The sequence below is a fragment of the Dipodomys spectabilis genome, unplaced genomic scaffold, assembly GCF_019054845.1.
Source record: "Dipodomys spectabilis isolate Male_0828 unplaced genomic scaffold, ASM1905484v1 ptg000169l, whole genome shotgun sequence".
In the NCBI taxonomy this organism is placed as follows: domain Eukaryota; kingdom Metazoa; phylum Chordata; class Mammalia; order Rodentia; family Heteromyidae; genus Dipodomys; species Dipodomys spectabilis.
This window is the reverse complement of record NW_024870846.1, coordinates 6695810-6719573: the sequence shown is the minus strand read 5'-3', so window position 1 is coordinate 6719573 and position 23764 is coordinate 6695810. Positions and strand designations below refer to the sequence as shown.

The 23764-nt window shown below is 50.9% G+C and overlaps 1 protein-coding gene across 2 annotated transcripts; it reads right to left on the bottom strand.

Annotated features, from left to right (window-relative positions):
* Nucleotides 1-4794: 4794 nt before the first annotated feature.
* Nucleotides 4795-22868, bottom strand: Cndp2 (carnosine dipeptidase 2). Of its 2 annotated transcripts, XM_042693488.1 has the most exons (12): nt 22815-22868; nt 19428-19518; nt 18235-18378; nt 14750-14912; nt 12538-12626; nt 11528-11728; nt 10538-10622; nt 9809-9969; nt 8802-8966; nt 6610-6751; nt 6227-6374; nt 4795-5456 (listed from the first exon to the last, which is right to left on the bottom strand). In XM_042693488.1, the coding sequence occupies exons 2-12, from the start codon at nt 19485-19487 to the stop codon at nt 5387-5389; spliced, it is 1428 nt and encodes a 475-aa protein (XP_042549422.1). In that variant the 5' UTR covers nt 19488-19518; nt 22815-22868; the 3' UTR covers nt 4795-5386. The 2 variants fall into 2 exon arrangements, with proteins under 2 accessions (XP_042549422.1, XP_042549421.1); XM_042693487.1 differs by lacking the exon at nt 22815-22868 and having other exon boundaries at nt 19428-19574.
* Between the last annotated feature and the right edge of the window lie 896 nt (nt 22869-23764).

Sequence of the window (23764 nt, the reverse complement as noted above, 5' to 3'; positions counted from 1 at the left end):
ATTTTTGACTAGAAACATCCTGGTTGCCTCCACCTATGGCTTCAGGTTCCAGGTTTGAATCCATGTCCTGAACATTGCCAGGTGACTCGGAGTGACCATGCAACCTAGGGGGCTGGCACACGTCCCTGAGCTGAACATGGCACTGGCTCTGCTGCGTCTGGCTGGCTGTCTTCTGTGTCAGACCCTTATGCGTGTCTTACTGGGACCCCAGCCCAGCCACTGAATAGGGATATGTTAGGGAGTTTGTGTCCCTTCGATGAAAACCTTAGGGTACATGCAGACACTCTGTGTGGGTGGAGTTTTCAGAGTGACATTGAACTTCAGTAGAACTTTCCCTATGACAGTTGTACTTCCTGGAGCCTGGCCCCACACAGTTCCCAGAGGAAATGAAGTGCTGCTTGCTACCTGATGCAGACTTTCCCAAGTAGGAAGAGAATAGGGTTGGGCTGAACACAAGAGAAGCTCACTTGCAAGCTTGCAGGCCCCAAGGAATAAATGTACTCTGAGAAATCCCTAGCCTTCAGGGACAGAGTGGGGAGTAGCTCACGCTTGTGGCCCTGATTCCTGGAGTTCAGGGTCCACACCTTGCCTAGTCAGCAAGGGAGGGCCAGAGCGACCCAGGTGAGGAGCACCTGCACTGCCAGCCTGCACCGCCACGTGCTGCGTTGGGCAACAGGGCAGGGCAGGGATGAACCCGTGACTGTGGACTGGCAAGCCCAGGGCGCTGAACCATTGGACTGTGGACTGGCAAGCCCAGGGCGCTGGGCTGCCCGTGGGCAGCGCTGACCTGTCCTTGTCACCTGCAACCTCGGGGAGCCCCGTGTGTCTTTAAAAACAGCTTACGTTAGTTGTGCCGGGAAGGATTTCACTGTTACCTTTCCACACGACGTGTGTGTCTTCATTCTTCACACTGTGCCCTGCCAGTCCCTCAGGTCTTCCGGGTCCCAGTCCGGTGTGTTTCCGTGGGGACAGCCGCCAGCAGAAGGGCGGGCTGCTGGAAGCTGAGTGTGTTTCCTTTCCTGGTCATGCGCATGTCCTGAACATTGCCTCTGTTGCTATGAGTGCCCTACTGAAGGGGGAGGATTGTAACCTCCTGAAAGAGCATTGAGACAGGAACACTGAGGCATTGTACTTTGGGGACAGAAGTCGCTCACCTCCATGTTGCACTCATCTCTCGCGTGCAGGGCTGGGATGGTGGCGAGATCTTAGGGTTCAAACCCCCCTGCTCTAGCGCTCTCTCATCTGACCCCACGGTGGGCTAAACAGATGCCAGCTTGTCTAGCCGTCAGCACATAAACACCGCCACACACATTTGTACCTCTGGGCTCATGGACCATAATCTCTGCCACCTCTCCAGGACCCTGGCTTTCAGCCCCGGGAGAGCCTCGGTTCCTGCAAGCACCAGTTCATTAGATATGGCTGTTCTTAAGAGAATGCACGTGGGCCACAGACCCAGGGCAGGATCCTCTGAGCTGGCCAGAGGAGGCAGAGGTCACTGGCAGCCACCTCTGGTTTTCAGAGGGCAGGATCGCCAGGTTAGCTTTCCTAGCTCCCCAATCCCAGCACATGCTAGAAAAGCCTTGTCCTGAAGGACAGGGCGCAGCCCGCGTCCCTCTGTGGGAGGTGGAAGTCCACGAATACAAAGAACTGCTAGTGGAAAGAGTGAGCTAAGGGTGTCTCCCATCAAACACCCTGCTGGACAGGGAAGACCCTGGGAGCAGGAACAATCCTACCTTCTTGGAAGATGGTGTTGGCTGCTGAAGCCCTAGCCGGTGTCTTTCCCACTGCTAACTCTGAATGGGCTGCTTGTGAGAAAAAGCCACATCTTGTGCAAGTCAACAGCAGAACTGCTTAGTTAGAAATAAGCTACACCCTCGACATTAAGAGTTGTGCTTAGATCTCAAATACTGGAGCCAGAGACACCTCCTAGATAAAGCCAAGAAGAGCTCCAGAGGGCTTTGCTATTTGTTCTCCAAGAGTCATGTGAGAATCCTTTGAGTGGAAGGCGGAGTGGAGAGTACGTGTTAAAAATGAGGATTTCTTGGCTAAAAACATTCATGAGAAGACGCCCAGCCCCATAACTTAAATATTCAGAAATGTAGGAATATGTGAATAAGAACACAAGTCATCATTTCATACGCTTCGACATGATTACAGAATGCTGCCCAGTTAGTTTCCAGGGCTGGTGAGAACCACACACAACACGGGGTGAAGGTTATGTGGGGCTGGGACGGAAACAGGCCATGTCTCAAACGACCGACCTCAAGCCCTGACAATCCCACCTCTATCTGCACACATCCAAGAGAAATGAAAACACACCTGCATAAAAGCTGGTACACAAGCGTTTGTAGCAGCATTACTCGGAGTAGGTAAAGGATGGAGACACCCCCAAAGTCAATCCTCTAAATAAACTGGATACACAAAATGTGGTCAATATTCTTGGCCACCAGACAAGAATGATCCACTGACCCGTGCCACAACATAGGTACAAGCATTACATTAAGTAAAGCAGGGGACAGGGTTTGTGGAATAATGGAATAGGAACACCTTCAAAATAGTGTCAGATAATTATTTTTGAGACAATACTCCGCCCCCCCCCAAAGAAATACTATCACAGGAATTACCAAACACCACGTGCCTTGGTCCTGGCTAGCATGCACCTAGGAACACCTGGAAGGAGAGAGTGCTGTCAATGCCTGGTGCTCAGCTGCCTACGTGACTAGGGGTTGGTGCCCGGCTCTGGTGGACTGAGCCTTGAGGCTCCCACTTACCATTCTCCCAAGTTTGGGATCCATTGGGCCGGAGCTCCAGCTCTCGTGTAACCTTCAAGGGCTGTGGGAAGAGGAAGTCCCATCAATACCCCAAGTGGATCTCACTAAATATCTCTGTGTGTCCTAACACCACCTGACCCCCCGGAAGGAAGATGAGGCTAATGAAGCGGATCTATTCATGTCTGGAAAACAAAAATGCTTTGTTCCACATGTAGGCAGAGAAGGGAACAATGAATCCCATATGCAGAGATAAAGGATGAGGCAGTGGTCTGAAGGTCATCTGATGCCACTGGAGATCGGTGGCTGCTGAAGCCATGGCTTCCCTCCAGAGGTCGGTGGCCACTGAGACCATGGCTTCCCCTGGAGATTGGTGGTCGCTGAGGCCGTGGCTCCCTAGGTGATCTCAAGGCTCAGGGGCAGGAGATAACCGTAGACAGTGAGCAGTGAATATATACAAGGCCCACCAGCAAGGGCAACCTAGAGGCCTCCAGCCTCCATCCTGGGGTTCAGACCCCAGTTGTGTCCCTCTGAGCACATGAGCTAGGACACTGCAGGCTGTGTTCATTTCTTGGAGCCTCTGTTCACAAAAATGCTCGAAGCCAGGCAACGTACACAGCAGGTACGTGTGACCTCCCAGCTCTGAAGGCCCTGAGGTCTAGAGTGAGGTGTGTGCAGGGTGGGCTTGTTCTGATGCTGTGAGGGAGAAGCTGCCCCAGGCTGCCCCAGCTCCTGCTGCTTGCTGCTGGTCCTTGGTGCTTTGCCTCATAGCAGCAGGAGCCTAGACTCTGCCTCCATCATCACTTGGCATCTCCAAGTGTGTCTAGGGGTTGAGGTGGAAGAGGACCTTAGCGGGGAAAGGCTGGCACCAGTGAGCAGATGATGAGCACTCCTGGAAAGTGGAGAGGCCAAAGCATTAAGAATAAAGCATTTAGGAACCCGCTGGGAAACTTCTGAAAAGCCCAGTGCCAGGCATGTCCTCAGGGCCGTGTGTCATTTGGGGTCAGAGCGGGCAGGGAGCCAGGAGAGCAAGCATAGTCGAGGTCTTCTGGGCAGGGTTCAGGGAGTGACAGGTGAGCAGGAGGATCATTCGAAGGTGTGCCTAGCAGAAGGGAAGATGGGAGGTCTGAGCACTGCACAGGGCCTCATCCTCCATCCCTTCCATTCCAGGCAGTTTGGAATCGGCGTTCTGGCCTGCTTGCATGCTGTTCTAGCAGGCAGCCATTGCAGAGCTACGGAGAACAAGCTCCTAGTGACAGCTTTCTGATGGGGGCAGAGCCGGTGCTCTGTCTGTTCCTGGTGTCCAGCCGCCAGTGGGCCGAGGCACTGGGCGGCTCCCTCGGGAAGCTCCACCATAAAGGGTCCTGAGCAAGACGTCTTCCTGTGAGCCGATTTCCCTGGTTTCCCAGGCTGCAGCTTTCCAGCAGGTTCTGCCAGTGCTGACCACTGTGGCTTCTCCAACAAGCACTGGGCCACGATGGCGTTTGCCTGGCCCTGCAGCGGGCTGTCCCTTGGATGTGCTATCTCAGGAATAGTGGTTGCTCGTGTCTTCTGTCTGCCCTGGATTCTACACGTGACTATGAGTCCTACCTGTAATCCGCAGGGAGAAACGTGTCAGAGACCCAGCCGGCCGGAGACGGTGGGGGCTGCGTGCTCTGGTGTGAGGCGTGTACGAGATGAGCTCATGACCAGTGTCCATGAGGCACAGGAGCTGCCGTGGGAGCTTCTGGGGGCAGACCTTGCAGTTCTTTCTGTAGGCTACGAAGCTGAAGGCATGCATGGTTGTGATGCAGCCCTGTCTTCTGAGTCCTGACCGCCGGCCTCCACTCTGAGCTGACAATGACCCACACGGCAGCCCACATACACACGCATGTGCTCCATGACCCACACCATGCACACCCAACAAGCACCTGTGTGGCCTGTGAATAAGCCAGAAACCACCCACCAAGCGTGTGTGCTCCTGAGCCAGGGGCTCCCCACGAAGCACACCCGCGTGTCCCACAAGGAAGGCAGACACAAACAGTGATTTCAGGGGTCAGTGTTCACTTTTATTCAGCAGCACAGACCAAGGGGGGACAGTCCTTCCACTGGGAACTGTGGGCTAGGCCCCGAGGGGTGGTAACAGAGAAGGGACAGCAATGTTGGGGCAGGTCTTGAGAAAGGACAGAACAGAGCACAGCGAGGGGTGACAATGGGGGCTGTGATGGCACAAGAGCCCCCGACTTTTCTCCCTTTCTGAATATCCCACTGTCATCCCCTGACCCAGAAGGCAGAGACAACCAGCTCCAGGCACCAATCCAGTGATGGCTACCACACCCTAACAGAGCTGCTGTTCTGCAATGCTGAATCCTTTTTAACGCTGAGGTCACACTGCCACCACTGAGAACCTGCTCAGAGGGTCGGTCAGCTGGCCTTAATGAGCCCCAGCACTGGAACATTAACAGTGGCCTGGTACAGCTAACTCCACCCACCTGACGGCTGGACCTGCTGGTGTCCATTCTTGGAAGTTGGCTCAAGGAAGAAGGGGAGAGGAACTTCCACTTTCCCAAAAAAGCCAGAAGAGGGAGAGGGTAGGATTCCTTCTGGTCAGGTGCAGCCCTCTGCGGGGAGCAGACTTCTCAGTCCTGCAGCTGAGACACCTCATACAGGTACGCGGCCAGCATCTTGGTTCCTTCCACATAGTTATGCCTGGAGGAGAGAACACGTGGGCTGCTGCCTGCTGCCTGGGAGTCAGCACGTGTGTGTGGCTCCCTGGCAGGGAGGGAGGGAGGCTGCATTCCTCTAGGGAGCATCTCCCATCCTGGCTTGGAGTCCCTCTTGCTTCTAGGACTCGAGCGCCTCTCTCTCTGAGCAGGTGCAGCCCACTCCTCCTGCCAAGCCTGGTGCGGGGGTAGGGGTGGAAAGGTCTGTCTCATCTGGTTCTCTGGTTGTCAATTGCTCACCCAGATCCAGGGCCCAGCATTGTTTCTGAAGAGCAGGCCTCCACCTCATACCCCAGGGACCAGTCTGTCTCTCCCACTCCCTCAGGCGGTGCAGGGTCCTTGCTGCGTCAGAACTGCTCACCCTGCTTGCCCAGGAGAAGCCTGGGATTTCTGTCCTCAGCAGCTCCAGGTCTCGGGTGCCACTCCCTCCACCTGCTGGGGCCCACCTGCCCAGCCCTCTCCTTCCTGCTGCCGACCACAGGCTGCCTCTCTCCCGGGAGCTGGGGGCTCCCTGGCATGACCACAGCCATGACATGCTGAATTTTCAAACAGGCCAAGTTGAGGGACTGAGGGCATGGTAGGTGTGCAATGCACACAGGGCACCGACTGACCTTTGTCTCCATAAACCACCTGCAGTAGGACTCATTCCCACCCCTCCCCCATGAGAAGTTTTCACTGCCCAATCCACCCCAAGGGGAGTCCTGACAGGTGCCACCACCCACCTGCTGTTCTTTAGAAGCAGGGGAGGAGTCTCACCTGTTGAGCTTCTCATTCTGGGAGTGGGCGCCATCATCTGCTGACCCCACTGGTAACAGCATGACGTTCTTGCCCGTGGCTTCCTGAAAGGTCAAGGTCACAGGAATGCTGCCACCTTCTCGGGTCAAGTCTGGTTCAACGCCAAAGACTGGGGGACAGAACAAAAGAAAGGGTGAACATTGGGGCCTGGAGCCCAGAGACCTTCACAGAGCCATCACCCAACAATACTGAGCCCCAAACCATCAGCTGGCAGCCCAGGTCCCAGCCCACGGCCAGCCTTCCTCTGAGCACCACAGACAAGCCTCGTGTATCACGTGATACAGCAAGGCCCTGGGCGCGCGCTCAGGAGCCTGGCTTCCGCCCCCGAGGCAAGCAAGTCCAACCTGCTTTCAGGGCTCTTCTCCCAGCCACGTAATGCGGGTGATTGAAGTCGGCCACCCAGGGCTTCCCACCGTGGCCCATGTACACCTTGAACTTATTGGGACTGTGTAGTTCAGCAAACTTCTTGGTCAGGTAGCTTGTAACCTAAACCATAAACAGAAACACACATCATGTTTCTGTTTGGTTCTGAGCCAATGCTGGCAACTTACAATGGGGCTACAAGGTTCAGGCAGACAGGTCTACTCCAGGTCCACAGTGAGTCTACAGAGTCTTGCTGTTGAAGACTGGCCTGCATACCATAACACCAGGAAAGGGAGTTAAACATCTTGTTCTGGAAGGTAAAAGGGACTAGGACTTTAGCTCAGGAGGCTCTCTCTCAGCATTCTTGCTCACAGCTGGAACTCTACCACTTGAGCCATGCTTCTGGCTCAGCTTTTTGCTTATTAATTGGAGGAGCTTCACATACTTCTCTGCCCAAGCTGGCTCTGAACTTCAATCCTCTAGGTCTCATCTTCCTGAGTAGCTAGGAGTACAGGTGTGAGCACCAGTTCTTGGCTTAAAATGCAATGCTGTAATTCAAAGCAATTCACTTTTCACACAGTTTAATGTGTGATCACATTTTAATATTAAGTATAAAAACAGCCGGGTGCCGGTGGCTCATGCCTGTAATCCTAGCGATTCAGGAGGCTGAGATCTGAGGATCTCAGTTCAAAGCCAGCCCGGGCAGGAAAGTCCCTAAAACTCTTATCTCCAATAAACCACCAGAAAACCGGAAGTGGCGCTGTAGCTCAAGTGGCAGAGCGCTAGCCTTGAGCTGAAGAGCTGAGGAACAGAGCTCAAGCCCAGAGTTCAAGCCCCACGACCGGCCCAAAAAAAAAAAAAGTATAAAAACAATGTTCTCTGACCTGCTGGATGTTAGCTCTCTAAACTCTGCTAAGCCTCTCTTTGGAGATGAGGTGGGTCTCTAACTGGACAGGACTGGTATCCTGTAAGAGGGACACCAGAGAGCCTGTGCCTTCTGGGATTGGGAGCAGATGCCACATGCAGTACTGCCACCTTCATCTTGGGCTTCCCAGACTCAGAAAAATAAAACCACCCACGATGTAAGCTTCTGTTAAGGCAGCTCTAGCAGACAAATAAACACTGTACTACTTGAGCCACACCACTCGGCCCTTTCTGGTTTACTTTTCAGTCTCTTGGTCTTGGTGTATGGGGCAGTCTTGGACCTTGATTCCCTGCCTCCTGAAAAGCTGGGATCACAGAAGTGTGCTACCACACCCAGCTTGTTTTTGATAGAGCTGCCCTAACTTTTTACCTGGGCTGTCTCCTCTCATCTCCACTTTTTGTGTAGCTGGCATCACAGGCATGAGTCATGACATCTAGCCCTAAGCTTTATGGTGATGACTGGCTAAATTTCATTGAGACATAAAGGAATCCAAGATCCAACCATGGACATGCCTGGATGACATCTAAGTTCTTGTGTGGAGAGCAGGTCTCGGGGTTTTCTTCCCAAGGGAAGATGCTGATTCCATCTCCCCATGAAGTCTCCCCATAAGGAAGAGCAACTGCCGGATGCTGGTAGTTCACTCCTGTGATCCTAACTACTCAGGAGGCTGAGATCTGAGGATCGTGGTTCGAATCCAGCTTGGGCAGCAAAGTTTAGAAGACTCTTATCTCCAATAAACTAAAAAAAGCCACAAGTGGCTCTATGGCTCAAGTGGCAGAGAGCTAGCCTTGAGCAAAACAGCTCAAGGATAGCACCCAGGCTCCGATTTCAAGCCCCGCTGGCACATGCATGTACCCATGCAAGAGTGCAAACACACACACACAGGCTGGTACTGGAACTCTCCCTTCCACTCCTTCCACTCTATTCCTGCAATAGATGGACTCTCAAGACTCTCACCCAAAGATGACATTTGACACAAATCCATTGCGAAGAGGTCAGAGAAGACCTTGGCACATCTCAGCAGTAATGAAGGTCACTTACGAGCAATGCTTGCTTGTGTGACCTTCGCTGATGACACACTTCTGCATTGATCATTATAACAAGTACTGAGTAGGCCAAAGCCATGAGGTACAGGTGTGTTAGCATGAGGTTTCTGCCTAGTAAAAGCCTTTTTCCCCTAAGGCTCTAAGAACACAGAAGTCCTTGGCTCACACCTGTACCCTGCACCCCCATCCACACCCCACATACCTGCTCACTGACAACTTCCGGGGTCATGTTTGGCACGAGCCTGATGGAAAACTTGCCGATCACCTTCCTAGGAATCACGGTCTTCGCCCCTGCCCCAGAGAAGGCACCTTCAATGCCGTGGAGGGAGAGGGAGGGGAACCGCCATCGGTGCATCAGGATGTCTTTCTGCAGAATCACAGGGAGGGTCCGTGAGGAGACATGATGTCAACTGGGCAGCTGCCGTTCCTTAGGGCCAGGCTGCGTCCTGACAGCTCCAGAAAGGAGGCTGGGATGTGGGGACCCCATGCAAGAGGGCTGCTTAGAACTCACCCAATGGGTCACAATGGCTGCACACTCCCAAAGGAGGGTCATGCTGCCTCAGTAGTCCCCAGAGCTGGCGCTAACTGTGCAGGTGGTCAGATCCACTCTAAGCCTGCAGGCCACCCCCCTTCCCCACATCCCCCGCTTCTCCGCCCTTCTGCCAGTGTGCATTGGCCTGTCTCTGCTGGTCTACCAGTGGCTTCTGCAGGACTCTAGGACAAGGCCCAACCTGTCCCAGACCTGCCAGCCCTCCCTGCAGGCAAGCCCACACTACAGAGTCCGGCCCATGGGCTGGGTCCTTCTGCAGTCCTTTGCTGCTTGTCTTTGGGGAAGGAAAGACCCCAAGGCCCAGAAGCAGACTGGACCACATGGAAGGTTCTGACTGGTGAAGCACACTGAGAAGATCAGAAGTAAACAATGTAACAAAAATCAACACATGACTTCTCCCACTGGTTAAGTGTTCACCTTCACATCTGGCCACTAGGTGCAGCTTAACTCATCCCTGGGCTAGAGAGGTTTCTCTACAAACCCAAATAAAGTCGAGTTGGCCAAATATGAAGTCTGACATTTAGAACCCTAATTGTCCCCAAACCAGCCACACCCCGCTTTGTAGATAGCTGTGCCAGTGCTGGCTCAGGTGCCCCCACTCCTGAGTGGGAAGAGCCTGAATCCGGACAGGCACGAGGCCCAGCGGGCTGGCACAGTACCTTGCAACCATGCAGGAGGGTGCTGACTCCCACGTCCTTGGCAAACTCCTCCATGTCGAAGTCAATGTGGTCATACAGCGCACACTCCTCCTCCGTCACAGGGGCCACGGCCTCATTAATGCCAGGGATAAGGATTTGCCCTTTCTTATCTATCAGGGAACCTGAGGCAAGTGGAGAGGGTTGAAACATTTGAAGGGCGGCACAAGAGGAACTGTGAAATAGCAAATGACTGGGTGGAAACCTGCTCCTGAGCTGAGGGGAGCCTGGGAGAGGGGCGGAGCAGACTGCAGCCCTAGAACAACTCTAATGGCAGCTTTGCTTCCAGGGGAAGAAAAGGGAGCTGACAGACACAGGGGGACTTGGCTCCCTTTGGCCACACACCAAGGGGAAACCAGGAACGGCAGCAGATTGGTGGCCCATTGTAACAGAGCAGGAGTGTCTTCCCAGTGGCTGGGGAAAGCATCCTGACTTTTAGGGCACATGCTGGACGGGACCTGGGAGAGACCAGGGGGTGTGGGAGGCAAGGCCAGACTTCATCAGGTATGGGACCATCCTAGGCAGAGCAGATGATGCAGAGGCAGAAATGAAACACAAGGGTCTTTTGAATGAAACTGAAGAAGGGACCTGGGATCCTTGGATACATCACCTGCTGTGGCCATCAGCCTAGAACCAGCACCCGCCCCTTCCCCAAGCCTCACAATTGACCAGGGACGGCCCATCCCAGCTTACCCATCAGGGAAATGAGATCCGTCATGGCCTCGTGCACCGAGCCGCCGTACACCCCAGAATGGAGGTCCTTGTCACTGCATTCCACCTGGGCAGGAACAAAGGGCACTTTATGTGGGACTAAGTGGGAGCTTACTTTTTATCATGTGACAGCACATTGAACAAAGAACATTTATAAGACCTGATCATTTTCAAAATCAAAATCTGCTCCCCCGGGGACTAAGGGCTGCCCCTCCCCATCCTTTCATGAAGACCTGAGAGCCTGCGACATGCACCATGACCGGTGTGGGTCTGGAGCCTGAGAACATGGGTTCAGGCTCATTCCTTCACTGATCAGTCTTATAACCAGGTGAGCAACTAACCCATGTGCCAGTCCCAATCTCTAAAGGGGACAGACCACGCACTCCCCCACAGTCCCAGGTCACTTCTAACATTCGGATGGGTCATGCCCAGTGACCGCTCAGTGCAGCAATGGCTGTCATTTCTGCCGCTTGGGGGTAAAGGTCACAGACTCCACTCTCACCACCCAGGACCCGTGCAGGAAGACCAGCCCCAGGTGATCTCCGCCAGTGACCCGCAGAGTGCAGCAGGGAGGGAGGGGCTCGGGGCTCCCTGCCCTCAAGAAAACTCAGTTGTGGGATGCAAGCTCCAGTACTGATATGCAAAAGAAGGGTTCTTCAAATGTTTTGTATATGTCTCAGTCTCCTGAGATGGACTAGCATTTAGTCTCCTCTTACTTTCTCCAAAGAAATATTACAAGTAACAGCTCTAGCTTGACATCACTATGAAATTGACTTCTGACCCCAAGAACCACTGTCCATGCCTGGGATATTAGGAGGGCTTACAGAACCTAAGTCATAAAGCTCTAAGCCGAAAGCTCCTCTCCACACATGACTAACTTCTTGGCACTTGCCTATTGTAGGTAGGGAAGAACAAGGAGGCTTAGTTGTTAATCCAAGAAGGCAAGGAAGCCTGAAGAACCCAGCCCCACACCTCAATGAAAAAGTAGCAGATTCCCCGGAGGCCATAGGTGACGCAGGGCTTCTTCTTCCCCAGCCAGTAATTGTCAGAAATGCAGACGTAGTCCACATCTTTAAAGAACGTGTCTTTCTGGGCAAAAATCAGCTCGTCCAGGCCTTCAGAGCCAGATTCCTCCATGCCTTCCAGGCAAAACCGCACGTTGACAGGAACCTCCTGTGAGAGAGAGTGGCAGAGGATTCGGCTTCGTGGCTTTCCATCCCAAAGTACCACATGGGGAAGCAGAGTGCTTTCAAACTGTGAATTTCAAGTTTCAGTCTCCTCCAGACCAGAGGCAGGGAGGGATTAGGTTCAGAGGGTGGCCCTCCACATCCCTCTAAGGGAGGACGGGGAGGCCTAACGGAGGCCCAGTGGGGCTTAGGGAGGTCTGGGGAAACCTGTGGGGAAGAGGTGTCCATCAAGGGATTTCTGCATTCAGAGTGAGCAAAGAGAAGACAGGAGCCAGAGCCACTCCTGTAACAGAGAGCAAAAACCTTAGCATGATGAGCACCACCCAGTCCTCATGGAGGCTGACAGAACTACCAATGCGAGGACAAGCCAGGAAGCCCTTTCCTCCTGAGGCCACCCGGCCACTGGCACCACCCACCCACACAGCTCTGCATGGAAGTGGTGCCCTTGCCTGAGAAGCCAGTCTAGACTATGTGTTCTGGATGATTTTCTAGGTACTCTTCTAGCTTCGAGAGCAAGACAGGTGACCCACCCATGGACACAGCCAGACGACTAGCCAGAGTCCACAGAAAGCACAGAAGAGCAGGGCAGACATCTTGCTGAGAAGTCATCAGGGTAACCTTTGAGCAGCGGCACAGTGATCACTCTTCTAATGTTTTCTAGAGCTGGCATCAGCTACACAATCTTAGATCTGAGTCACCCGTGCTGACGAAGCTGGGGGACATTTGCTTTCTCCTGCCTGGTGATCTTTATGGCACTGCTCAGATCGGATCTGGCAGGCCCTGCGGTGAACATACCTGACCGGTCTTCTGATAAGCTTCCAGGGCATTCATCCAGCCGGCCACTGGCCCCTTATCATCAGTTGAGCCTCTCCCATACAACTTGCCTAGAACAGCAACAATTCAGTGCTGGTTATAATGAAATTGAAAGGAGTATATACCTGAAATATCCATTTGGCAATGTCTTAGCTAGCACAACCACACTTGGGGAGGGAGGAAGGCTTTCTTTTCACTCCAGAAGCCCAGAGTCTCCACCCAGTCCTAGTGGCAGAATTCAGAGAATTCACCATGATCCCAGAAACAGTCATGTATGTGTCCCACCATGCCCCTCCTTCCCTTCTACAGCAGTGGTGAGCTAGCATTCCTCCGGACCAGGGCAGGGACTCACAGTCCCTTCCAGGTCATCAAAGCTGGTCACCACAAGCAGTCAGCAGCGGCGTAGGTGGGAAGCTCGGTCACTCATACTGCAAACACACCACAGACCTCACCCCACCCCAATGTTGACACCAAAGCTGATACATAAACAGAGCTTGCATTTAAAATTTTTTACTTCTCCATTCTTTTTTCAGTTATCATTTTGAAAACTGCAGGACAGAACACTACTTCCAACCATTATTGGATCTGGGACTTCCAGGAGGTGTCAGGGTTACTTAGGGAACGTCTGGAGAGGTATGGAGGAGTAAGGGCCTGGAAAATCAGGACAGGGACTGGCAAGGGACAACTCCTGGTGTAGAGCAACACAGGGTCTGTCACAGAGACCAAGAAGGCTGAGGAAGGAAGATAGCTGTAAGTCCTGCTACAGACTGGTGGAGTTTACATGGTGAGGAAACGCCACTAAGACTTGAGCATCTGCACTCCAGGAGGAGTTTACTCCAGGTACACACAGAAGACTAACTCCCATACTAACTAGGTGCACACACAGCATCATGTAGAGGTGCACAGAAGACTAACTCTGATAACTAACTAGTGTGCACACACAGCATCATGTAGAGGTGCACAGAAGACTAACTCTGATAACTAACTAGGGTGCACACACAGCATCACATAGAGGTGCACAGAAGACTAACTCCCATACTAACTAGTGTGCACACACAGCATCATATAGAGGCGTGTAGAAGACTAACTCTGATGACTAACCACTGTTCACACGTCAGCATCAGACAGAGGATGATGGCATGGGATTAAGTTTGAGGAAAACTGTCATTTTAAGTGGCATGTCTCTTCAATCTTGCAGTCATGAACACAGTTCATACCTGGCCAGGAGAGGTCTAAAGACAGACTGCACCAGTTAGAAAAGAATTCTGGAAAGCAGCCCTGAAGGGCAAGGCTCAAATGCAAGGGCCTCTGTTTCTTTCTGGTCAGGGACTGCCATGGACAAACGCAGAGAGAAGTGAGAGCAGAGTGCCCCTCAAGAGCGGCTGGGAAGAATCTAGCTTCTATGGGTCCTGTGTCTCACGAGCCTGCTGGTGCCGAAGGCAGGCGCTAAGGACAGACTGCTGCCTCCTATTGTCCTAGAGTGACACACAAAGCAGTAGCTGGGGGCTGGGAAGGTGGCTCAGTGGTAGAGCGCTTGCCTTGCATGCATGAGGCCCTGGGTTCGATTCCTCAGCACCACATAAGCAAAAAGAAAAAAGCCGAAAGTGGCGCTGTGGCTCAAGTGGTAGAGCGCTAGCCTTGAGCTGAAGAGCTGAGGGACAGTGCCCAGGCCCAGAGTTCAGGCCCCATGACCGGACCAAAAAAAAAAAAAAAGCAGTAGCTGGACCTCAGGGAGAGGCACTAGGCAACAGGCCTTTGAGGATTACGTGGCCTCAGTTCAGAAAATATATCTGGAAGAGACATCAGGATATACTAAAGCCCAAGATAGGATGAAGTTACTTGCACAAGAAAAGGTAGGTTTTTCCAAGTTTTCACTGACTGAGACACATGTAAAAAAACTCCAGAACCCATTCTCTAGATAAGAACAATCCCTATTGGCCAGGTGTGGCATCACATGCCTATAACACTAGCATTCAGGAGGCTGAATCCTGAAGAGCCAAAGTTCCAGACCAGTCTAGACTATCTAGCAAGACTGTCTAAAACCAACAAAGACAAAAACCCAATCTGTGGTTGAAAGAGGAAAACCTGAGGTGATCAGCGATTTTCCCATGGCAGAAAATGCAGCAATGTTGGTGTGAACAGGGAGCCCGCCTCCTTGGGAGAGCAGGGGACACGGAGAGACACCGCCCCTCACCATCTCGCTCCACCAGCGTGAAGGGCTCGCTGTCCCAGCCGTCCTCCAGGGCCGCGGGCTGCACATCCAGGTGCCCATAAATGCACACTGTTTTCTTCTGGGGGTCGTTGCCCAGCTTGCCAAGCAAAATGGGAGGGAGTGGAATCTCTGAGCCATCAGGGAGCTAAGACGGAAAAACCAAGAACAGCCTCATTAAAAAACTTGGGATTTACTGGCTCTGTTATTAAACATACCTGGGCTTTCTTATCTGCTCTTATCCATCAACTTCAGCTGAAAACTTTAAGATCGTACTGCTCAGCAGACATTAATTAACGAGAATTTACTTTCCTGTAATCCAAAGAGCGTACTGAATTACATCTACACATTTTCAAAGACTTGATTCTTCAGTAACATTGACAGAATAAAACTCTGCAGGCTGAGTGTCCAGGGCCTCACAGCTGCTCAGGAAACCCAGACCTGGAGGATCATGGTGGGGAAGAAAAGTCTGTGAGACTCCATCTTCAATTACCCTACAAAAAGAGGACTGGAGGGCTGGGAAGATGGCTCAGTGGTAGAGCGCTTGCCTTGCATGCCTGAGGCCCTGGGTTCGATTCCTTAGCACCACATAAACAAAAAGAAAAAAAAGCCAAAGTGGCGCTGTAGCTCAAGTGGTAGAGCACTAGCCATGAGCTGAAGAGCTGAGGGACAGCACCCAGACCCAGAGTTCAGGCCCCATGACTGGACCCCCCCCAAAAAAGAATTAAGATTAAATGGAGGGCTGGTAAGGTGGCTCAGTGGTAGAGTATTTGCCTTGCATCCATGAGGCCTTGGGTTTAACTCCTCAGCATCATATATGCAGAAAATGCCAGAAATGGCACTGTGGCTTAAGTGGTAGAGTGGCTAGCCTTGAGCTGAAGAGCCGAGGGACAGCGCCCAGGCCCAGAGTTCAAGCCCCATGACCAGCAAAAAAAAAAAAAAAAAAAGATTAAATGGAAAGATACATTTTTTTGAAACTCTGTATGAAGACTACCACCATGCACAGATGTAAAGAAATACAATCCACATGGAGCCATAGTAGATGAAGTGGTGACTGTAGGTATTGGTGTCAGTCATTTGTCCTCCTGTAAGGATGGGCACAGGACATGAATGGCAGACTTCTGTGTGCAGAGGAGAAATTCAGGGACAGGACAAGAGAGCAAGTCAGCCAGGTCTCCTCCAACCTTCCCATCAGCTCCATGGTCCCCACCTGGACTTACACTGTGGCTCTAGCAGGCTGTGCACAAGCCTTGCGGCCCAAGTGCCTCCTCTACCAGTCCCCACATTCTAACAGAAAACCCTGTGACCACAGCAGAACCCCACAAGCCATGGCAGAGGAGGATGTGAGCGTGTATACCTGATTCAAAAGGAGGAGGCAGGGACTGTCCAACCAGCATGTCATATATGTGCATTGATCCAGACACCAGGATATTCTAGTTACAGTAATATAAACAACACATGCCAGGTGTGGTGATACACATGTGTAGTCTGGCACTTGAGAAGCTGAAGGATGGGAGGATTTTACATGTGTGGCTAGAAACAAGGGCTGGGAATGTAGCTCAGTGGTCAAGTGCTTGCCTAGAATGCACTAGGCCCTAGGTGTCAACACCTTGCCCTGCCCCACTCCAACCCTGGTTATAATGAGCAAACTACGTTCTTAGTGAAGCTGGACTAACAACTTAGATTTAGAGGTAAAATGAACAACTGAAAGCAGAAGACAACATGGTGCGGGGCTGAGAACACTCCACACTCTGAGCTTGTGAGCACTGTTGGGAACTCAGCAGGTGTTCAGAATTCTTGTCAGAAAGACGTGTTTCCTCATTATAGGTTACCTATTAATACTTAAGTGACTCTGGTAATCCAGAGCCATCTGTACTCAGTGTGCAGACTAGATGCCCAGCACTACTTGAGCTACACACAGTGAGGGCTGGATTTTCTACATGAGATCTCCTGAGGCTGGCCAGGCGCCAGTGGCTCACGCCTGTAATCCTAGCTACTCAGGAGGCTGAGATCTGAAGATCTCAGACAGACTTCCCCTAAATAAATTTCAAAAAAATCCCCAAAACCTCAACTAGTTTAGCATTTTCTAACAAGCTGTCAGGACCCATACATAAGTTGGCTTTGAAATTTACTTGGGCTTGACATCCCAGTCTTACCTTTCCTCCAGCTGTGATAACCCCAGCTTCACCTTCAGACCTGCTCCGGCCATCCTTCCCCCTGGACATAGAGCCCAGCTCAAATGAATAAACAAGGAGAGAAGATGCAGAGCTGATGCCCTGCAAACGTCTGGAGAAGTCCTCTCCCTCTCTCTCCCTACCAGTGCTGGAGATGGAACACAGGGCCCTGACTAAAAATTCTACCACTGAGATACATCCCTGTGGTGATGAAAACTTTCAATTCCTTGTTAAAAACAGATGTTACATAGCCTGAAGTGGTAGAATAGTCATCTTATTCTTCAATGAAGGGCCGTACCTAAAACACCACCCTGTAAAGTCAGTGGTAAAGTGAATAGATCTATTGTAATGAAACAACTCTTAAATTATTTATCACATCTAGTTTTCTCATATATTGGGAAAAGACGGAGAAGAGAGCAAGTAAAGTGCATACCCAAGAGAAAACAAGATGAAAAACTTGGTTATTCTCCCAAGAGTAAGCAAAAAATACAATTGTTTGCAAGGTGTAATACATCTAAGTCAACAATTAAATCTACTGTCAGAAGAAAATATCAGAAGAACCGTATTGAGTGAATACTGAATTCTGGCATTTCCATTTCCCTGGCTCCTGGTGGCCCAGTCCACTGGAATAAAGTATGCTCACAACCAAATGTCCACATCCGACACTCTAGGACTGTAGTTTTCTACCCACATCAAACTCGACAAAGCAAAGGAGTAAGATGAACAACATCATGTCATGTCCTACTATTGTAGGACTCATATTTGAGTCTTCAAACTCTGAAAATACAAGGGCTGAAATTATTGGAAACTAGATCTGCATAATCATGTATCATAAAGTGAGACTGTTTACTTAAATAAGAAGGAAAAGAGCCGTTCTTCTCTGTCCCGATCCGACATTAAACGGCAGCAGACACCACCACCCGTCTCCCTCATGAAGTGCTGAGGACATAAGCCGTGGAGCAGAAGTCAACACTATCTTTAGCGACAAGGTAATAGTTTAATTTGCCGGCTTAAAGCTTTTTAATTTCTGGGACAGGTATTTCAGCTATTCTCTAATAATGACCAATACAGTAATTTATTCTTGTGCAACTGTCTACCTTTCTCCTTCCTGAAGAAAAATGATGGGTATCACAAAATCTCCACTCTAATCCAACTAATGCAATCACTGAATGGTCATTGCAAGGGCCCTGGCTTGTTCTGAAGATGGGCTGAGCAACTACAGCAAAAGCTCACCCAAGACTGGGTGGAGTGCTCTCAACCCTGACCCAACCCGCTGCTGGGCTCTGCAGCCCCTACCTTCTGTTTCCCGATGTCCATCAGCTCCACAGAGCCCCCCAGCTTCTGGATGTCTCCAGCTGCAGTCTCCATCATCCTTTTGATCTCCCCTCTCTTCTCGGGCCATGCAGACACACTCTGGATGGCTACCCATTCAGCAAGTTTCTGTAGGTAGAGAGCAAGCAAAAGGAATTAGTTGGAAAAGGATTTCCTTCCAGGTAGAACAAGGTTTCTAACTATGCGGTTTTTCAAGGACCTCAGTCCCATTCACTTGCCGACACAGACTAGGCAGACAGAACAAGATCCATTATACTGGCTTGTGTTCTAGATTTTAAGAACTGTACACTAACCCTGCCCAACGTCTAGAACAAAACACAAGACAGCAGGATATGTATTTTTAACCACTAAGGTGATATGAATATAAAATGTACTGAGTTCCATAAGTATCTGAGCCTTACAAAATTTAACTGAAAGATACCGTAAATACCAGCACTCTTCTAAATCAAATTAGCTTATTTATCCTCCCCCAAAAGATCCATGTTTTATCATTTTTAGAATAAGAAATGTAAAGAATTTTTTTTCCTGAAGTATGTCTATCAAAAATAACTAAAGAACTAGGTGTAGGTACCTCACATGTATAATACTAGCTACTCAAGAGGCAGAGATCTGAAGATCATGGTTTGAAGTCAGCCTGGGCAGGAAAGTCTGTGAGATTCTTACCTCCAATACATTACCAAACAGTCAGAAGTGGAGCTAATGCTAAGTGGTAAAGTGCTAGCCTTGATCAAAAAGAAACTCAGGGATAGTACCCAGGCCCTGAGTTCAAGCCCCAGAACTGGCACTAGTAAGTAAAAACATAAATAACTTAAGAGCATGATACTTTAAAATCAAGAAACAAATAAGCATATAACATTAGAGTTACTCAGATGATGCTAAATACAAACTAGTTCTTTAATGTGTAACTATCTCAAGAAATCACAGATGCAGATTAAAGAAAAATCACAAGGTAGCTTATCATTTCTAGAAATAGATATTAACACTTTCTGTGAAATTCCAGAGGTGAAGCTATATTGTACTGAGAACGTAGAGAAACAGATCCCTGGGTAAGATTCTGAGTACTTGTTTAAATGGCAAAATCCAAACTGACTTCCAAGTTTCTCTGACCCCACAGCTAAAGCCAAGTTTCACTGCTCATAGCACAGGGATCTCCTTACCTTAATGTAGCGATCCTGGTTTTCATCAATATACTGAAACACAGGAGTGAGGGCAGACATCCTTCAAGTAGGCTGCACACTTTGGAGGTTCCTGGAAGGGAGAACAATGGGTCAGTCCTGCCTGCAGGAAGAACTGAGGTCAGTGACTCGTCAGAGCTCTAAGTATGGCTCCACCCTCGTGTCAGCATTGCAACACCCATCACAAGACAGTCCAGGAAGTGAGTACCCTTTGGAACCCAGACAGAGGCTGAAGACTCATCTTCCTTTAGCTCTGCAAAAGGCTTACACAAAACTGGATCCAATCGCAAGGCCTGAATCATGGACAATCTGATAAAAACCAAAGGAACACTAATTTATCAGGGACTTTTAACTTTATACTCTTAAAGCACACAGAGAACTTTTTACCTTCTGTTACTACAGCGGAACAAGTTACTTTAAAAATAAAAAAAAAAAAAAAGTCATGTGCTGAGTCTCCACATCCACAAAGCCACAACAAGTCAGCCAGATAAACTGCATGAAGTCAGCTTAGGTGAGCTGACAATCTCGGAAGGAACTGCCCAAGGGCCATGTATTGCACTCTGTGAGGAAGAGTTTTTGTCTGCCCCGCACAGTGGGGTAACTGAGGGTTGTAATAATGCACTGTATGTTCAGAAAGCTAGAAGAGGATTTGAAACCTTTCTACGATAAAGAAGTGATTAGTGGGCTGGGAAGGTGGCTCAGTGGTAGAGTACGTGTCTAGCATGCATGAAGCCCTGGGTTCAGTCCTCAGCACCACATACACAGAAAAGGCCAGACAGGGTGCTGTGGTTCAAGTTGTGCTAGCCTTGAGCAAAAGAAGCTCAGGGACAATGCCCAGGCGCTGAGTTCAAGCCCCAGGACTGGGAAGGAAGGGAGGGAGGGAGGGAGGGAGGGAGGGAGGGAGGGAAAGAGAGAAATGACTAGTATCTGAGACAAATGTTTCTACCAATTGGAATACTACAGTGCCTATGTATTGAGACACCATGAATATATATGTGTGCCCCAGGACTATGTATAGTGTTTATGCTTTTAGAAACAAACTTAAAACTAAACTTCATTGTCTACAGACTCCTGGCACATTGTCTAACACCTAGCTTTCATGAAAAGGATTCCTGGACACTTGGAATGGCAGAGTAAATAAAGGCACAATGCAAGAATGAATGGAATGAAGGTGTAGGCATGAGACCACACGGCCCCACACTGCAGTACAGATCAGACGAAGGTGTCAGATAAATGCACTGATAAGTAAAGAATACACTGATAAGTAAAGAACTTTTTCCCCCTGAATAAAGGATCCTATGACAAGAAGCTGGCAGCTAGGCAGGAGATCCAGAAGTTTCCTGAGATGCACAGTGTGAGAAAATCACAGAACAATGAGTAGCAAATCTCATTTCTCTATGGGTGGAAGATGAAACTAGCAAGTTCTTGGTGCCCTTGCCCTGCTGCCTCCTCTGCAAACACCAGGTCATAGCCACATCTGGGGCCAGCTCAGCCTCACCTGAAGCCCATGAATGCCACTGAGGCTTTTAGTAAGTCACATTTCACCTGTCACCAGAAAGCTATACAGGGAAGCTATCTGTTTACACGACATGAAACTCTGTTTCCTAGCAGACCACATACACTTGGAGCTTTCTTTGGTGTTCCTGCCACTAACTACTACAAATCTCAAACTCCCTGCAGCACATCCTTTCTGTTCTTCATGCCTACATTAACCCAGGGTCTTTTAGCTAAAACCACACAAAGATACAATCATGGAAGCTGCATTTTTGTCAAGAATAGTATAAATACTGACCAGAATGTTCTGCTTCCCTGCAAAGTCTCCAGAGCTGAGCTCAAACCCCCTCCCCCTCCAGGCAAAGCAGTCCAGCCAGGTTTCATTTTCTCCCTCCCACTCAGTTCTGATTCCAGTTTTACCTCTGCCTGCACCAAAGCCTCTAAGGAGAGCACCCTGTTTGCTTTGGGATGAGCCTGATGTATTAAGATAAAAACAGTTTGGGTGAAATGAACAAAAGCAAACTTTAGTCTGTTGCTGGTGGCTCATATCAGTAATCCTAACTACTCAAGAGACTTAGATCTGAAAATGGTAGTTCAAAGCCAGCCCAAGCTCTATGTATGTATGTGTGTGTGTTACACACATACATTCTTTCAGATAATAAGATAGTTTCACTGCCTTTTGAAATCTCAAATTTAAAGAGGTCAGGGAGAGAGGAAGGAGAAACTGTATGTGCAGTATGAGTATCAATCTTTGTCTCTTGATAGTTCAAGGTATACATTAATGTGACTTTAACTGAGTAAAAAGCATCAAAGCTAGGGCAAACAGGATCCATTTGTCTGTTCTAGAACTTCTTCCTAAACATACCATGGAATCACTTTCTGCAACTCCTCTCTACCAACATTACAAACAGGGTCAAGTTTTAGTGTGTGCATTTGTGCGTATACAAATTTTACAAATGGGTTTTAGTGTGTGTATGTGTATATATATGCAAAAATTACAAACAAGGATTTTAGTGTGCGTGTGTGTTTGTGCCTGTACTCAATCTTGAACTCAGGGCCTGGGTGCTGTCCCCTGGCTTTTTCGGCTCAAGGCTGTCCCTCTACCATCGCAGGTGTGAGCCACCATCCACATAGGGTAGGTTACAGGCCCAGCTCCAGGCCCCTTGGTCTCCCTCTGAGAGGCGCCAGATGAGTGGTCCCCAGGTAAAGGTGGGGGCCTCTGTGAGGATCTGAAGGACAGTGCAGGGAGCTGTTACCCACCCCACCCCCACAGCGAGGAAGGAGCCTTGATGACCTCCCTGCCCTCCCCTCAAAGACCCGGCCTCACTGACCCCCCCCCCCCCATAGACCTGGCCTCCCAGACCCTCCCTCCCTTCCCCTCCCCTCACAGACCTGGCCTCCCAGACCCTGCCTCCCTGACCCTCCCTCCCTTCCCCTCCCCCCCAGACGCGGGCTCGCTGACACTCCCTCCCTTCCCCTCCCCCCCCCAGACGCGGCCTCGCTGACCCTCCCTCCCCTCCCCTCCCCGACGCGGCCTCGCTGACCCTCCCTCCCCTCCCCTCCCCTCCCCGACGCGGCCTCGCTGACCCGCCCTCCCCTCCCCTCCAGCGGCCTCGCTGACCCGCCCTCCCCTCCGGGACCCCCGGGCCTGCGTGGCGTCGTCCCCCCCCCCCCCCCGCAGCCCGGAGGCCCTTAGGGAGGCGCGGGCCTGTCCAAGGCCTCCGGGGACTCGGGGCCTCCGAAGCCGGCCGCGCACTTGGGGCCAGCCGGCCTCCATGGCTCCTGCCTAGCCGGGAACCTGCAGGCCCTGCCGGCGCGGGGTGCAGGCCGGGGCGGCCGCCGCCAAGGGGAGCCCCGCGGGACAGCCCCGCTTACCGCCGGGAGCGCACGCCGGTTCCGCACCACGTGTCCTGGGCCACACCCCCAGCCCTGGGCTCGCCCCGCCTACTAGCCCTCAGCCGGGGCCGGAGGGCTGACACCGCCCCGCGCTACCCACCAATGCATGACCTCCTCCGGGCGGGTGACGTCGATAATCCCCGCCCCTAATTGCTCCGCCCACAGGCCCTCTGCCGAGTCAGAAGGGCTGGCTCCTCCCCTCCCATCCGCAGCCCCGCCCTCCCTCCACACGGGGCGGGGCGTTTCCCGGGCTGGGATTCGCCCAGAGGCGTGTCCGTCACGCTCCTGGGGCCCTGGGTGGTGTCCGGAATAATGGGATCGCGCTTCGTTCCCCACTGTGTCCCTGTTCCTGCAGAATCCGGGACTACCCGCATTCCAGTTTGTTGTACTTGATGACCAAGCATTCAGCACTGCTGCCAAGAGTAGAAACGGGAAGTGGAGCTGTGGCTCAAAGTGGCAGAGCACTAGCCTTGAGAAAAAGGGCTCAGGGACAGCGCCCAGGCCCTGAGTTCAAGCCCCGTGACTAACAAAAATAAACTAATAATCATAATCCCAATCAAAGGACCCATGGCACACCACTGTTGGGTTTGTCAAAGTTTAATAAGTATCTGGGGATAGTATAAAAGAAAGCAGGAACTTGGGCCCAAGTTTAAAAAAATGAATATGCGTTTTCCATAATCATCTGATAAAAAGTTAGTGAAGATACTTCCCCAGTAAACCTGACTAAATGCTAAGTGGAGGATGCTGTATCTGGAAATGTTAAACTTTACCTGGAAATATGTTACGTTTGCAGAATTTTCTAGGTCCCATCCCTTGAAATCATGCAAAATGGGCACCTGATTCTGATTGAGCAGGTCTCCTTCACTAAAATCATGTAGACTCTGGAACACCCAAAGCTTTAAAAGAGACACAGTACTGAACTTACAACC

Excerpts from the sequence above, each read along its gene's own strand:
- Cndp2 (XM_042693488.1), bottom strand. The coding sequence starts at position 19,487 with ATGTCTGCCCTCACTCCTGTGTTTCAGTATATTGATGAAAACCAGGAT. Across the intron at positions 10,623-11,527 it reads TCTGCTACTTTTTCATTGAG|GTGGAATGCAGTGACAAGGA; the intron begins GTGTGGGGCTGG and ends GTTCCTGCCCAG. Across the intron at positions 6,752-8,801 it reads CGGAAGTTGTCAGTGAGCAG|GTTACAAGCTACCTGACCAA; the intron begins GTATGTGGGGTG and ends TTTATGGTTTAG.